Source organism: Bombyx mori, chromosome 5 (assembly GCF_030269925.1).
Source record: "Bombyx mori chromosome 5, ASM3026992v2".
In the NCBI taxonomy this organism is placed as follows: domain Eukaryota; kingdom Metazoa; phylum Arthropoda; class Insecta; order Lepidoptera; family Bombycidae; genus Bombyx; species Bombyx mori.
In genome coordinates this window covers 17,578,279-17,595,355 of record NC_085111.1, presented here as the reverse complement: position 1 = coordinate 17,595,355, position 17,077 = coordinate 17,578,279, and the positions used below count along the sequence as shown (strand labels likewise).

The 17,077-nt window shown below is 38.9% G+C and overlaps 1 protein-coding gene across 1 annotated transcript in view; it reads left to right on the top strand.

The window, feature by feature from the left end:
- Window positions 1-17,077, top strand: part of LOC101744439 (neurogenic protein big brain) — a 79,171-nt gene that overhangs the window by 11,388 nt on the left and 50,706 nt on the right. The window contains exon 2 of the mRNA XM_038011137.2: window positions 2,617-2,743. Coding sequence (XP_037867065.1) covers window positions 2,617-2,743 — 127 coding nt within the window. The remainder of the gene's footprint in view (window positions 1-2,616; window positions 2,744-17,077) is intronic.

The window sequence follows — 17,077 nt, the reverse complement described above, 5'->3', positions numbered from 1 at the left end:
GTAGGGATCAAAATTGTGGTCACCTAAGGGCTTTTGGTTTTAGGACGAGGGCAAAAGAAATGGGATAGGCGAAAGGATCCTTGAATATATTTTCAAAATGGAACTATTGACATCTGGCGACGCCTCTATTTTTTCCTACCTATTCTAGTAACTTTGAGGGGTTATTCTAGATTCACCGAACTAGTAGGTGAGCTCTTGGGGCTAAAACCGGGAGTGTTGCTAACACTGGCTCTAGCAAGAGCAGTGCTTCGCTGAATCTACCACCGGATCGCAAACGCGACCCACTGAGAAGATCCGGCGAGAAACTCAGTGGGCTGTGTCTATGGGTTAATTTACTCGTCGAGCCCTTCGTCGCAAGCGACGGGTTCAGCGAGGACGATGACCGGTGCTTGAGGTACCTAAAACCACCGTTAATGGATCGGGAGGATCCGTAATGATGTGTTTAGGGCGACGTCGACTGTTTACCATTCGGACTACAGGATCGGGTATGTGACGCCTCTAAACAACCATTGCCACTATCGCGCGAAATAAGTCGATTTGCTGAAATCATTTGTTGTTCACAATGGTACGATAAATTTACGAATACCTACTTTATTAAAACCATTCCTTTTATATACCAGATTTGAAGGTCGCGGTCCAAACCAAGACAGAGCCTATAGCCAGTCCAATAGCAGCCATTAATCATGAGTGTCAACAATAATAGGGTCAATGCAAGTGTCGTAGGTTTGAAGAAGAAACTTATCCCTGCGACTAAACCGTAGATACAACAAATTCTGACCTAACTTCTCTTTCTTGTAGATTTTGCAGCGTGATCAAAAAGGCTTTTATGTGTAAGCAAATAAAAGCTAGAATAATTGTACAGATTCAGCAAGAGACGGTCGCCGGAGAGTTATTGTCGGTACGTGACCAGAATGAACGAAACGACAGACTGTACAGACACAGGTCACGTTGTACAGATTAACGTTCGAAACCTTTTTTTGTTTATTTCAATTACAAGTCGAGTAATCTACTTCTTTGGTAAATGAAACTACATTAAAAATAGAGTTATTAAAGAATAGAATTTAAGCAACAAATTAAACTTTTTTCTTGTTTTCAAGGACGGGGTAATTTGTATTACGTAAACCTTGTTGGCTTTAGTTTTTATACTATTTTTTTTTATTGCTTAGTTGGGTGGACGAGCTCACAGCCCACCTGGTGTTAAGTGGTTACTGGAGCCCATAGACATCTACACCGTAAATGCGCCACCCACCTTGAGATATAAGTTCGAAGGTCTCAAGTATAGTTACAACAGCTGCCCCACCCTTCAAACCGAAACGCATTACTGCTTCACGGCAGAAATAAGCAGGGTGGTGGTACCTACCCGCGCGGACTCTCAAGAGGTCCTACCACCAGTAAATTCTATTCACCACTATTCTTTCATACTGGAACTATTGGGTAAACGAATTCATTTAATTTAGGCTGAACATAGCAGAGTGCTCCTGATATGTGCTTTTTTATAATTGACACATTTAATGTGAAGCAATGGCACCGGTTTTGTATTTTTTTTAAATTAAATGATTAAGCGGTACATTATATCTTGCGCGTGCAGCAATATTGGCATTAAATACTTGCTTCGTACCATCTAGCTTACTTGTTTTACTTGTCAGACCGCGTTCAAGGTATACAAGCCAAAAAAATCGGGAACCTCTGATTTAAACAGAAAAAAAAGGAATCTTGAAAAAGCTGCACTGAACATTGTTGAGGAAATTCCTCTCTTCTTCATTGTTATTCAGTCCTCGTCCACGTATCCCTAATTCGGGATAGGTTGAGTCGCCCCCTTCAGTGGCACGATATGCGATTCGTTTCACGACCGACCCGCAACCGTTGGTTATGCTCGCAACCTGTGAACCAATCACTGATTATTCGACTGTCTGGTTTTTTTTCTGAATATTTTATATTGAACAATTGTCGACTACTGTATGTTTTTCTTCGATTAGTCCCCCTCCTGGCGTAGTTTTCCTCATTACTGAGGGTCGCGACTCCCCCTCTGCATCAGTTTCTCCCGTATGATTTCCCTCCATCTGCTGCGATCCTTAGCTTCATAAAGGGCATTGTGGAAGTTGATGTTTAGAGAAGATCGTATTTGGTCCGACCATCTCGTTTACGATTGTTCCCTTGCAAAAACGTTTAAGAGGCTCAGGAACTTCATATACCTATCCGATACAGGCGAATTAAAGTAGACGTTTAAATGTATAACCACCTAGAAGGATCAGCTCGGGACTTAAGCATGTTTGCCATTAGGTAGACGAAATCCTTTCTTCTGAGAAAGGAAAATCCCCACAGTGTAGAGGCTAGAATCTTTTTTTTTTTTAGCTGATCGCCTTGAGAGGCTATTTGAGCTTCACCCTAACGTGTGTAGGTGAGCTCACGAGGCTCAAACTGAAGGGTTGTTAACACTGACCTTAGCAAGAGCAATGCTTTGCAGAATCTACCACCGGATCTGAAACGCGACCCACTGAGAAGATCCGGCGAGAAACTCAGTGGCCTGTGTCTACGAGCGAATTAACCCATAGACACAGCCCCCTGAGTTTCTCGATAGTGATCATATGTATTTTAATGTTCAAATTTTGCTCACAGGTGCTCACGTGAACCCGGCAGTATCGGCAGCACTGTGCATCCGAAGACACGTGTCTCCGCTCCGAGCCGCGTTGTACGTCATGGCACAGTGCGGAGGTGCGATCGCAGGAGCGGCCGCCATTTACGGGTAAGTTATCTGAATTTACAAAATAAAGCGACCTCCGGGATAATAATACAAACAGCCCACTGAGCTTCTCGCCGGATCTTCTCAGTGGGTCGCGTTTCCGATCCAGTAGTAGATTCTGCGAAGCACTGCTCTTGCTAGGGCCAGTGTTAGCAACACTCCCGGTTCGAGCCCCGTGAGCTCGCCTACACATCAAGGAGCTGATATAGCCTCTCAAGTCCATCAGCTTAGGTAGGGAAAAAAAGCTATAACAATATCTCTGTTATTGTTTACGCTACCACCACCTAAGCTAACAAAAAAGCATTGACTTAATAACTGTTTTGAGTGTGTCTAAAACAGTATTCGTTGTGCCGAACTGAATTGCCCGTATAGTTTTACACATGTTCACTATCAATAGTTTCAATTTTGCGCCAAGGTTTGCCTCAATTACGGGAATTAACAGTACGACTTGTATGTGTGAGTAAATATTTCGGGGGAAAATGTTCAACCGAGACCGCCTCTTTATGTTTCCGGGATTTAAACTAAAATACACGTTTTTCATCTGATCCCAAACGAGTGAAATCTCTCTGCTATTGTTTCAGTAAGTACTCGTACTCTTTAGATTAATCACAATCAATTTATTGCGGAGGCCTTGTTCGAGATTTTAGCTGGCTAATTGATTGGATTCAGTTACCGTAACCAATTATTCCTCGTTGAAACTATATTTACGTTTAGTTTTGTTTTTGGTGAATGCTGTAGAAAGAGTTGGGCAACGTGAACACTGTAGATGAATTTCCGGTCACATTGATGGTGGTTGATTAATACCACCTTAGTTGATCCTGTTTGAAAAAGATTTTCAGTTATTCAAGCCTTATTTTTTTCCTACATATGCTGATAGCCTTGAGAGGCTATGTCAGCGTCACTCTAGGGTGTAGGTGAGTTCTCGGGGCTCAAACCGGAGGCGTTGTTAACACTGGCCCTAGCAAGAGCAGTGCTTCGCAGAATCACGCGGGACTGGGGTGTATTGCGCGTACGAACGCAATTGTGTAGCTAAGCTATTTAAATCATATCCGATTTAGGCGACGGATGTTTCGCATAGGAACCTAACTCATAGACACAGCCCATTGAATTTCTCGACAGATCTTCCCAGTAGGTCGCGATTACGAACCGGTAGTAGATTCTGCGAAGCACTACTCTTACTAGAGCCAGTGTTAGCTAATTCTCTTAGCTTGAATCCCGTGAGTTCACCTACCAGTCACTGCGTAGGTAGAATAGCCTCTTAGGCTCCAAAGGTAGGGAATAAAATGAAAAAATTAAATACCATTACGACCTTATCGTGACATACTAAGTAATCAGTACTAAGTAATGACGAGTTTTTCAAAAAAGCATATCATTTCTTATTTTAAGCCACATAATCTAGGGTTCTCGCCTCTCAGTCTGGTTTACCATCGTATCGTCTGAATCATATAAACCTAAATACCAGACCATAAACAGCACGCAGTAATCACGGGACAGGTGTCCACACAGCTGCCATCGAGCTAACGGATGTTCCACGTGTTCCGACCTTACGAGGGAACATCATTCTGTCACACTTGAGTCCATTATCTCAGCTTGCGGTATTAGTGAGTTTTGAGAGTTGCTCACTATCTAATTTTGTTAACAACCCGAAAGCAATGAGGTGTGTAATAAGGGAATCACGAGGCCATTTCCGTAGCCGAAACTGGATTATTCCATTATAAATATAAAGGAACAGTATGAACTATAATTACGAATGAAACCGAAAACGCAACACATTGATTAAAAGACATTTATTATAAACTAGCGGCCCGCTCCGGCTCCGCTCGGGGCTTTAACAGAATTTTCAACGATATTTGACGTTATTTTATTTAAAAAAATAAAAGAACGCTTTTTGCGGCATAACTATAATAGTTACACATATGCTGCGTGACATTTTTTGTAAATAATAATGTGTTCTACAAAGTCGTAGTACCTACATTATTTTATTCTTTAATAGTTTTCGCAGGGCACGCGATATAAAGAATATTTTAGGTAATTTTTTTACACCTTGGGTTATATAAACAAATCTTTCCTCTTTATAATATTAGTATAGATAGGCAAAGTCAAAATAGCTTTGTAGTTTTATCTCCACTGTTTGTCAACCGATTTTTTTATTATTAGCTTTAGTGATACCGGCCTTTGAAACGGTTTCATCCAACCTTTACAAAAGAGAACGTCTAAAACAAAACAAAAAAGGAAACTTAATACTTGGAGTGAATCTAAATCTTGAGTCGTCAGTGATTATGGTCTAATTTCGAGTATTGGGCCAACATTAGTAAGCAATTTCTTGTCGTTTTAATGACTTTTCTTTGTGAACCCCTAATGTCCTTAGATAGATCGTTTTTTTTCTTCCCTACTTATTCACTAGTAGCCTAAGGGGTTATTCCAGCTACGTTCGGGCGGGTAGAATTTTGCTAACACTAGCCCTAGCAAGAGCAACGCTTCGCAGAATCTACCACCGGATCGGAATCATGACCCACTGAGAAGATCCGGCGAGAAACTCAGTGGGCCGTGTCTATGGGTTAGTTCGCTCGTCGAGCGACGAGTTCGACGAAGATGGTTACCGGTGCTTGAGAAGCCTAAAAGCACCGAGAGTGAATCCGGGGGATCCGATAAGACATGTTTTTGGCGATGACGGCTTTGCGTTGCTCCGTCGCGGTCGGAGAAGAGACAGATAGTATGGGTAGATTATTCCAAACACGTAAAACATATTCAGTGCAAAGTCATTTGTTGAATGGGTGTTTGCAGGATTACGATTAAAATGGCGTTAAATGGTTAATGGAGCTCTTAGGGATCACAATGGGAATGCCGTCACCCATCTTGTGACATAAGATCGAAATCTTTGTTGCATTGTATAGCGGTTGTCCCACTCTTTCAACAATAGCCAAGGCAAGATGGTGGTACATATCCGTGAGGGGTCCCAAATACCACCAGTCCCATTACGTAACTTTATAATTTTCCAGTTACGCCTTCATCTTTAAGTTCATCGAAGGGTTCTGTTTGAAAAATATATTGTTTTAACTAAATTCTTTATTATTGCATCAAGTGTATGAAACTTTTTAAATTATGAATGACACCTCCAAAATTACTTAGAATTGACAATAACAATGACAATATTGTTGCGTTTATTGATCTATACGGTTGTCGCGGAGGGCTTTTGTAACAGAACTTACCTGGTGCAGAACAAGGGTGTGTGAAACGCTTCCTTTAGTAGGGTTGAACGGGCGATAAAATAAATCGAATATCAAAACAATATAACGTTGACATCAAATTTTGATAGTTTTGGTGCAAACATTTGAGTTACAATAATGGAAATTCGTGAAATTTACAAGAAATTAAATATTTACACATTAGAAATATTTTACGCGTCACTCTTTACAGATAATATTCTTTGTTGTCTCTATTCAACAATTAAAGGTATTTAAATGCTATTCAAAATCCACTATCAGATGATTTTTTTTAGAAATACTACAACTTGATACGGCCGTGATAGTATAGACAAATTCAAGTAATGTTTATATTTATATGCAGTTTGGTAAATGGTGTAATTCATTAAGTGGAAATTGGGTGGAATCACAATATTTTACTACTACCGCGACTACTACTTACTATCTTTTTTATTTAGGCCGAAGTCGAACCTCCTACAAGGTCCCTGCGCCTACCACTGCCCAATTATTTACTATGACTACTTGAATAGGAAACTAAATATTAACTGGCCTACGAATTTAAAGATATAAACAGGCGGATCTACTGCGATTCAGCAACAGCCCTAACAGTTCTATAGACATCTGACGTCACATACCTGCGCCCGCGGCTCCGCCCACTGCGTTTTTGTGCACTGATTTATAGTAAGATCACAACAAAAAGGAGTATACAATGCGTGTCTCTGGTTTCGTTTTGCACGTATAGAATTCTTTTAAAATAGTGCAGATCGATATCAGTAGGTACATGGAAGTAAATAGAATAATTTATAGTGTAATAGTAAACAGCAAATAAATAATACCTAAATACTGACTATCGTAGTCTTCAAACTAGAACTGCTGATTTCTTCGTGGCAGGGATAGTCAAGACAGCGATAACATGATAACACTAGTAGTCAAATTGGGAATTGGTGGAGATGATAATGTTAATACAAATCTTCTTTGTCTCTACCTTGTTCCACTTGGTGGAGTCGACGCAGCGAATTTTTCTATTCCATTCTCTTCTATCAGCCGTCATCTCAACACTCACTCCACTCTCTCTCATATGGTCACTTCATCCATGTGTTCTTCGTCGACCTCTTCCCCCTATCGGAGAATGCTAATCCAAAAGTATTATGAAATAGGTTTTCTGATGAATACTAAATAAACTAACATGTAAGATTCTATGTGAGGTGTGAAGTGTGAGAAATTTATTCTAATTATTCAGAAATTAAGTAACAGTTGAATACTAAAAGTTTATGTTTTTATTTATTAACACGTTAACTGCCCTGTAGGTCATCGGTGCCCTACGCGGCTCACTGGAGTAATTATGTCGATTTCTCTCTTCGATCTTCTTACTAAGGCGCCGGAGTATCTAGTAGACTCGGGAAAAGACAAATCCGAAGATACTTAGAATGACTTAAAGACTAAAAGACATTATGACATTATTAACAAACAAAAGAAAGCAATCCAGGAGCTTAGTAAAAAAAAATCGGCCCTAATTACTTCGGTGCGCTGACGTAGGGCACCGGTGACCTACATGGCAGTCAAAAGCTTAAGATTGAAATATAAATTACCAATGTATGTACATATGTATGTAGTTTGGACTTTTTATCCTGCACAAATATATCATACCGATCTGATAGACACTATGCATCGATGACTTTCTTTCGTTAAAGTTTCATTACGATCTGTATATTTAATTATATCATAAAAACCGGAAAAAAAACTTACGATCTCTAACGTTTTTAATTTTCTCGAGTTTCCTATTTTATAAATCACTAGCTGACCCGGCAGACTTGGTAGTGCCTCAATCGATAAATATAGGACCTAAATTTTTGTGTAAAATAAACAAACAAAAGGAATTCGTCCGACGGGGGACACATCAAAGGAAAAACAAAATTGTTTGTTTTTATATAATTCGGAGCATTTTTATATTTATCTACCTTTTTAACCTTCTCTGGACTTCTACAAATAATTCAACACCAAAATTAACCAAATCGGTCCAGCCGTTCTTGAGTATTAGCGAGACTAACGAACAGCAATTCATTTATATATAATAGATTTATTTTCATTATATTGATATGTAAAGTTAATGAAAAGTTAACTTTTGCTTTTTTATCTTATTGCTTAGATGGATGGACGAGCTCACAGCCCACCTGATGTTAAGTGGTTACTGGAGCCCATAGACGTCTACAACGTAAATGCGCCACTCACCTCGAGATATAAGTTCTAAGGTCTCAGTATAGTTACAATGGCTACCCCACCCTTCGAACCGAAACGCATTACTGCTTCATGGCGGAAATAGGCGGGTTGGTGGTACCTACCCGTGCGGACTCCCAAGAGGTCCTACCACCAGTGATTACGCAAATTATAATTTTGCGGGTTTGGTTTTTATTACACGATGTTATTCCTTCACCGTGGAAGTCAATCGTGAACATTTGTTGAGTACGTATTTCATTAGAAAAATTGGTACCCGCCTCGGATTCGAACACCGGTGCATCGCTCGATACGACTGCACCGGACGTCTTATCCTTTAGGCCACGACGACTTCAAAAACTTGCTTGCTACAAATTAGTTATTTTTGTAAATTCATCGCAACAATTTCGAACTCGTTCAAGTGTAACGCTTCTCACATCTTTACACTGTGGACTTGATACGATTTTACCTGGAGCAATTTTATTCGGTTCAATGAATTTGTACAAAAAAAATTTTTTTGGGATAAAAGGCAGGTGGTATCGCTTAGATAATCTTAGTAATGAAACTATAATATCGCTCGGCTGGACAGACCTTGGAGTTTTAGTGGAAGATCGCAAAAAATGAAATTCCGCACTCGTCGAACTCGATAAAGAAGTCGACGTGCAACCTAACCCATGCATCAGCCCGCTGAGTTTCTCGCCGGATCTTCTCAGCGGGTCGCGATTCCGATCCGGTAGTAAATTCATTCGCGAAGCAATTGCTCTTGGGTTGTAAGGTCTCCTTCGGAGGCGCTCGGGCAGTTGTTAGCAAATCCCACCCCTCCTGGCTGAGTCTTTGCTCGCCCACGTGTCCTGGTGAAACTGGAAAGGCCTCCGGGCCAACAGTAATCTTTCAATCATAAAAAAACCAAATATATCAGTGAATTCACGTTATTTGAAAATAAGGTGAACTCCGCCTTAAAAAACATTACTGATTCGATTTTCATAGCTGGTAAAACCCCGGGACACTCTTAGTACTCTTTAAAGACCACAATATGTTATGAAACTTTGATAGTTTTTGTCTTCCATTAAACCCTATCCCATAGACACAGCCCACAATTCTGTGGGTCGCGATACCGACCCGGTGATAGATTCTCTCTAGATAGGTGGTAGATTACTGGTGGTGGGAACTCTTGTGAGTCTGCGCGGGTAGGTACCACCACCCCGCCTATTTCTGCCGCGAAGCAGTAATGCGTTTCGGTTTGAAGGGTGGGGCAGCCGTTGTAACTATATTTGAGACCTTAGTACTTATATCTCAAGGTGGATGGCGCATTTACGTTGTAGATGTCTATGGGCTCCAGTAACCACTTACACCAGGTGGGCTGTGAGCTCGTCCACCAACCTAAGCAATAAAAAACAAATTGACACAACCAACAACTCTGTGGGTCGCGATACCGACCCGGTGGTAGATTCTCTGTAGATAGGTGGTAGATTCTGCGAAGCATTGTTCTTGTTACGGTTACTGTTAGCAAATTCTTTCAGGACGAGCCCGTGAGCTAATCTACCCGTTCGCGCATAGCTGGAATAGCCCCTTAGGCTACCGGCGATAGGCAAGAAAAAAAAGAACCATAATTACCGAGTTGAAGTCGTCGTGGCCTAAAGGATAAGACGTCCGGTGCATTCGTGTTGAGCGATGCGCCGGTGTTCGAATCCCGCAGGCGGGTACCAATTTTTCTAATGAAATACGTACTCAACAAATGTTCACGATTGACTTCCACGGTGAAGGAATAACATCGTATAATAAAAATCAAACCCGCAAAATTATAATTTGCGTAATGACTGGTGGTAGGTCCACTTGTGAGTCCGTGTGGGTAGGTACCACCACCCCGCCTATTTCTGCCGTGAAGCAGTAATGCGTTTCGGTTTGAAGGGTAAGGCCGCCGTTGTAGCTATGCATGAGATCTTAGAACTTATATCTCAAGGGGGGTGGTACATTTACGTTGTAGATATCTACGGGCTCCAGTAACCACTTAACACCAGGTGGGCTGTGGCTCGTCCAACCATCGAAACATTAAAAAAATGAGTATTTATTGTATTGGTAATTTTCAAATACTTCTAAATTTAGTACCTACGGTTATTAACTGCTTGATTACCATCTATCCATTACCGAAGAAAAAAAAATTCAAGATATAAATAGAACCATCGTGGGTTGGATCAAAGTAAAAAATGGTTTTAATTACAAAAAGCGTTGGCGTTCTATTACGAGATAAGGAAATCAAATATTCTTTGATGTTTGTACGTAAGAGGTTAGAACAATGATGAAAATACTTTTTTTATTACAGGACTGTTCTTGCATTTATCAAATTTATTGAGTTTTGAGACCGGTAGTAGGGTTTATGAGCCCACACTATAAGACCATCCTGCCTATTTCTGCCGTGAAGCAGCAATCCTTTTCAGTTCGAAGCGTGGGGCAACCTTTGTACAATAAAACTGAGATCAAGAACTTAAGTCTCAAGCGGAGTGATGACATTTAATTTTATGTTGATGGTGTCTTACCGCCAGCTAGAGCTGAGCTCGTTCACCCATCAAAGCAATATTTTTGTTATTTTATATTTCATTAGCGACCCGCCCTCGCTTCGCTTCGGAAACATTAAATTTTATTATTGGTAGTTGAGTCCCGCGATGTTACCCGCGGTTTTTGTCGTGCCGCGGGAGACGCCGCGGGGCGAAGCTAGTCTAAAAAAAGTAGCCTAGGTTACTCCTTATATCACCAGCTACCTCTCAGTGAAAGTCCTGTAAAAATCGGTCCAGCCGTTCCAGAGATTAGCCGGAACAAACAGACAGACAGACAGACAAAAATTGTAAAAAATGTTATTTTGGTGTATGTACCGTTATAATATTCATATGAGTGTAGTAAAAAGCGGTTATTTCAATATTACAAACAGACACTCCAATTTTATTTATATGTATAGAATAACAATTCCCACCCTAAAGATATACACAAATAAATTATAGAAGAAAAAAAACATTACAATAAAATGACCTTATAAAACGAATGCGTAATAAATAATCTGCGTCTATTAAAGTGGAATGAATTATTTTTGAAATCATAAATTATCCAATAATTTTTTTTCTAAAACCAAACTCATCAAATGTTCCCTTTTATGTTTTACGGACTAATGAGTATACAAACAATCATTAAGACAATTCTAATAAAGACCAAAATTTCTGAATTCAAGCATGACCGACATTGCTTATTTACTTTTACCGACATCAAATAAAATGAAGGCGGTTTTCAATGCGGACCATATTATGTATTTATTCGCATTTCTTTCACAAATATTTGACTTTCCTTTTTAGCTGAAACGTTGTGTCCACATCGGTATACGTCAGTGTACGGTGTGTACAAATGAATAATTTATTTGTCAGTTGATTTGTGTGGTCGAGAGCACTCGTGGTAAACACGAACCATTGTATAATTTGTAATTAGTTATCGGCAAATAGCCCGCCGGTACTACATTCGGCCGATCCTGCAGACCGAATGGTAAACAGTCGACGTCGCCCAAAACACGTCACTTCGGAACCTCCCAATCCACAAACAGTGCTTTTAGGTACCCCAAGCACCTGTCATCGTTCTCGTCAGTAAATTAACCCACAGACACAGCCCATTGAGTTTTGCGCAGGATCTTCTCAGTGGGTCGTGTTTCCGATCCTGTGGCAGATTCTGCGAAACACTGCTCTTGCTGGGGTTAGTGTTAGCAATGTCGTCAGGTTTGAGCCCCGTGAGCTCACCTCGTAGTTAGGCTACGCTGATATTGCCTCTTAAGGCTATCAACTTTATTAGGAAAAAAAAGACAAATAGACGTCACAACGTAAATGTTGCTATCCATCTCAATTGTATTGTAAAACCGATCTCCCACTCTTCAAACCAGAAGTCATGATTGCTTCACAGAAATAGGCAGAACAGTGATCACGGACCGTGTGGGTTGACACTATGTAATATTTATTGAAGTTATACATCTTTAGGCGCGTTATGAAAAATTGATGAGAGTGAAATTTTACGATGCGCGCGCATCATGACACAAAATTAACAGAAATGAAGTTGCCCACTAAAGAAAAAATGCTACCAACAAAACAGAAATGGAACCTCTGTTAGTGGCGCATGTTGACACGCACAGGTTCACCGTGTAATTTATATTTATAATATTTATCCACATGCTTTGAGTTTCTACATTTAAAACACGTGTTTTCATTTTGTTTTCATTATAAAAGTGCGAATTTTATATGTGCGTCTGAATTATAATCAGAAGTGATTTAAATTTAATATTTAAATCAATACTAATTAATATTAGAAAATATTTGTGAAAAAACTGTCCTAAGTGCTCCAATACAATTGAGGTTAACTATCCGTATGTATTATTTAGTAATATAAATGACAAAATTATTATTTAATTTATTTGTTTTTCATACGAAATATTATTAAATTATTAACGTTAAATATTTATTATTAATCATTTAATATTTAAAAAAAAAAAGAAATAAATTTAATAAAAATAAAGTATAACTTCTTACGCGCGTACATAAGTACACGCACCCTTTTTTTTCTTTTCCTATTATTTGTAATTTCTTTTTCGTAATGTTTCGATTATACGATGCACGCAACACGCACTGAAGCATCCCATCAATGTCTTATTTTCGAATTCATCAGTATTCCCATCGGGTCTAATAAATTTCAATTAAAACGGAAACATACGTCGTGTATTATCGGCAGGGAAAAACGATAAATTTACTCTAAAAAAAACGTAAACGAATACAAATCGAACACGCGGGCTTCGTGAAATATGTATCACGGCACAGTTCAATCAATTTTATTTGCAACTCGAATCGGACTACGAAAGTTTTTATTTACTAATGTTGCATACGAATAAAGCGAAGCAAGCGGTTTTCAGAACTATTTTGTGTCTTTTATGTTAAAAACGTGCGAGACGTGGAAAGGAAGAAAATAGACGCTCTGAAAATGTGGTGCTGGAGAAGAATGCTTGGAGTTTCGTGGACCGACTTTCGTACAAATGTCTCGATACTTGAGGAACTCGGCATCAAGCAGCGTCTATTTGCTATGGTACAGTCTCGAATGGTGGATTTCTTCGGACACGTTTCGCGACGAGAAGGCCGGTCCTTAGAACGCCTCGTTGTACAGGGAAGCGTTGATGGTATAAGACCGTGCGGGAGGCCACAAAATTAAAACTGCAGTGGGAGGTCCCCTAAATGAGTGCAGTAGAATGGCCTCGAGCAGGGAGAGATGGCGCGAAATCGTGAGACGCATCCAGTCTGCCCCTTCCAACACTACATGACGATCACGACCACTCTGTCAAGAGTGACACGACTGAGAAGAAGATGTTAAAAATATATATTAAACATGTATATGTAGGTAACAATTATAATAAAATTAATTTCTTGATACATTTGCAGTCAATAGATATCACAATGTAAAAGTGAAGAAGGTGCTATAGGAATTATACTGTTTGACTATGCTACCAAAACAAAATGGTTTTTTAATCAAGTACTAAGAGGCCATCCATCAATTACGTTACAAGAATATTAGGACTTTTGAACCCTTCCCCCTTAATGTGACGTCATATATTTTACCCATTTTTTTGCTTAGAGAGGTGGACAACCTTAACCTGGTGTTAAGTGTAAGACATGAGTTGTAAGGACAACGGCTGCCCCGCCCTTTAAACCGAAACGCATCGGTTTGAAGGGTAGGACAGCCATTGTAACTATACTGAGACCTTAGAACTTATATCTCATGGTGGGTGGCGCATTTACGCCTTGTCACAATGTTAAAACACACTCCGGAAATACCCTCCTCTATTTAACTTGTGTATCTATGAGAAAATTTTACACAAATCATAGGGATTGCTCTTTTTCAATAAACATCGCCTTGCTACATCTATCAAATGAGTATTTGATTTATTTAAATACGCAGAAACGCGGTGCAAACTTGTCCTAGCTCACCTCAACGAGTGCCATTATTCTGAAGTTAAGAATCTAGATGGTGAAATCTGATTAGCATTAGAAATGAGTGTTCCTCCCAAAATTACTATTCACTGCTGTTACTCAGAAACTCAATACATCGAACCTTCTAGTCCGGAACTTATTGATATAGTATATTTTGAAGTCCCGCGTATCGATATTCTGTGTACGATATTTTACTGAGGAAATTTTATCGTTGGTAATGAAAATTTGATGTTTCAGATGTTGGCATAAAATCGATTTGCGTTTTCAGGCCTCTTATTGTTTTGGTAGATGCCTTTATTTGTTGTTGTTTTGCTTCCTCTAATAAAGAGACATGGCGAAATTCTGATATTCTTATTACGATTATTTCAAAAGCTTTTTTTATGTAAAGGATATTCCACTTATATATCAAATCAAATCAAATCAAATCAAAAAAGTTTTATTCAACATAAATGAAAGTACATACTTGTTGAACGTCAAAAGAACTACCGCTAATTCACAAGAATTAGCCTCCGTCCTGAGAAGAATTGGCAAGAAACACAGCGGGCATGTCTTTTTTTTTTTTTTTAATATTAGATAAAAAATTTTAATATTAGATTTTTTTAAATATTCATTTTTACAATAAGTAATTATAACATAACAATTATTATAATATTGAAATGCCCGGAGCGAGCAACTCATTCCCACTTTGTGCAATCTTCTATATATGTCATTATTGTTATGTTATGTTAGTATATGTTGTATTATTACAATAATATGTTATTATATGTTATTATTATGTTATAATATGTTATTATTGTAATAATAATATTATATAATGTTAATGTATATGGTGTTAGGTTAGGGCATGTCGTAAATCAGTTAAATTGGTCACGATCTGCCTGTTTTTGAAAACATTAATTCCGGTTACAGTTCCAGTTAATTCCGAATGACTTAGCGAATGCAGCAGATGCTTACTTGCAGCTTGTGGTTATCTTATCTTCAGAATGTTGTTGTGAACGTCATCCGTGCCGTTAAAATACCAAATTCCATGATAATGTTTGCCTAATAGAAGCCAACGGCTCTCAACCATCATGCAGCGACATAGCCACAAAATATATACATAGTATATATATTTTTATTGCTTAGATGGGTGGACGAGCTCACAATCCACCTGGTGTTAAGTGGTTACTGGAGCCCATAGAAATCTACAATGTAAATGCACCGCCCACCTTGAATTCTAAGGTCTCAGTATAGTTACAACGGCTGTCCCACCCTTCAAACCGAAACGCATTACTGCTTCACGGCAGAAATAGTCAGGGTGGTGGTATCTACCCGCGCGGACTCACAAGAGGTCCTACCACTAGTAATACAGCGGCATGTTGTAACAAACCCCTGTCAGGATTTACAGCTACCGTATTTTTATCTAATATGAGGTCGTTATATAGAGAAATTGATGATTGCCCCAGAATTGACTGACAGCATTGCTGTGTATATGTTACATACCAGTGTACCCGACAAAGGTCAGGCTTTGTCTTGAAATGAAAAGAAAAACTTCCCGGAACCCGATCGCAGTGACATCTACCGGATCAAGTCCAAAGCTTAAACACAAAATGTCAATTATCGTTCAAGACGTTTGGGAGGTATGACAAACACAACTTACTAAATCTACACGCAGTTCAGTTTATCTGGGAATCAAGAATATTGAATCATTTTATTGTTCGCGAGTTTGGAAACAAAATGTTTTATATTAGATAGTGTACGGAAAAATAATCACATAGTGAATTGTGAGATGCTTCCAACGGTGCACTGAACTTTTGTGAGCAGATGTGCATTTTTCGTTAAGGCAATTTAAACTTTACGTTTTTATCTATAAGACCGTTTTAATTTTAATGAAAGCAGCAGATGTCTCTGCATCCAACACGTGCAAGAGCCTGACGTCAGCGCACGTGGAGACGTCATTTATCAAACCTTTATTAAGCGAAAAAGACTTTGCGTTATAAGAAATAAAGATTTCAATTGAATGGCAAACAAGGGACTCAGATAATTGAGGATTAAGTTGCTTTTTTTCATTAAAATGAAGGCAGTTGTCGTTGATCTTTGTGCTTAAATACCGAATGAACTTGATATTAAAGAGTACTCAACATATTAGCTACATCACCTTCGTTCTTCTGTACTTACTGTTGTAAACTTTCTTACTTATTAAAGCCAAATGGTATACCTAATCGTACACACAATAATATACAAAGTGGACTTAAATAAGTATTCTGGTTTTGTTTAAATCTATAATTCATACGCGCTCCACAACTTATGTGAGGTATAACTGCACACGCACTATTTTTGCTATGGCAATGTTAAGAGCTCATTAGTTAAGGCCATAATAGTGTTTAGTGAATACCGGAACTCACAGACAATACAATGGGAACGCGGCCATTTACCCTGAGATACACCCAGGTGTTAAATAGAGAACAATTTATTTAGAAAATTAGACGGTAGGTATTCAGCAAAATAAACTATAAGGGTAGTTTTGATTTCTATCTTGGGAACAGGCATTTCCGAAGATAAGTTTTCTTAAAACAAAGATTCCTTGTATAAATGAAAATTTATGAGGGAACATGTGTTTTATTTTGTCGTCTCCCTGGTGATACAATTCGTGAAGAAGTTGCGAGTGGTTTTCGAACCTTACTTTTGGCCGAATTCACAATGTTTGTGTAATCTTGTGTTTCTTAAATGTGGTCAGTGGCTCTGTCTACTGGACCAGGGGATCTAAGTTTCATCATATCCTAGATGGTTGTTAGACAAACATGTTTTTTTTTGTATCTGGTTGCATTTGTATGTGTCTTCTTAGCTTGGTTGAATATCTTAAAGAACGTTAACAATTTTAGGTCCTTTTAGGAAATACAAATTACCTATTCTCTTTTATTTTCTAGTGGATTTTTTTAGTAAACGTG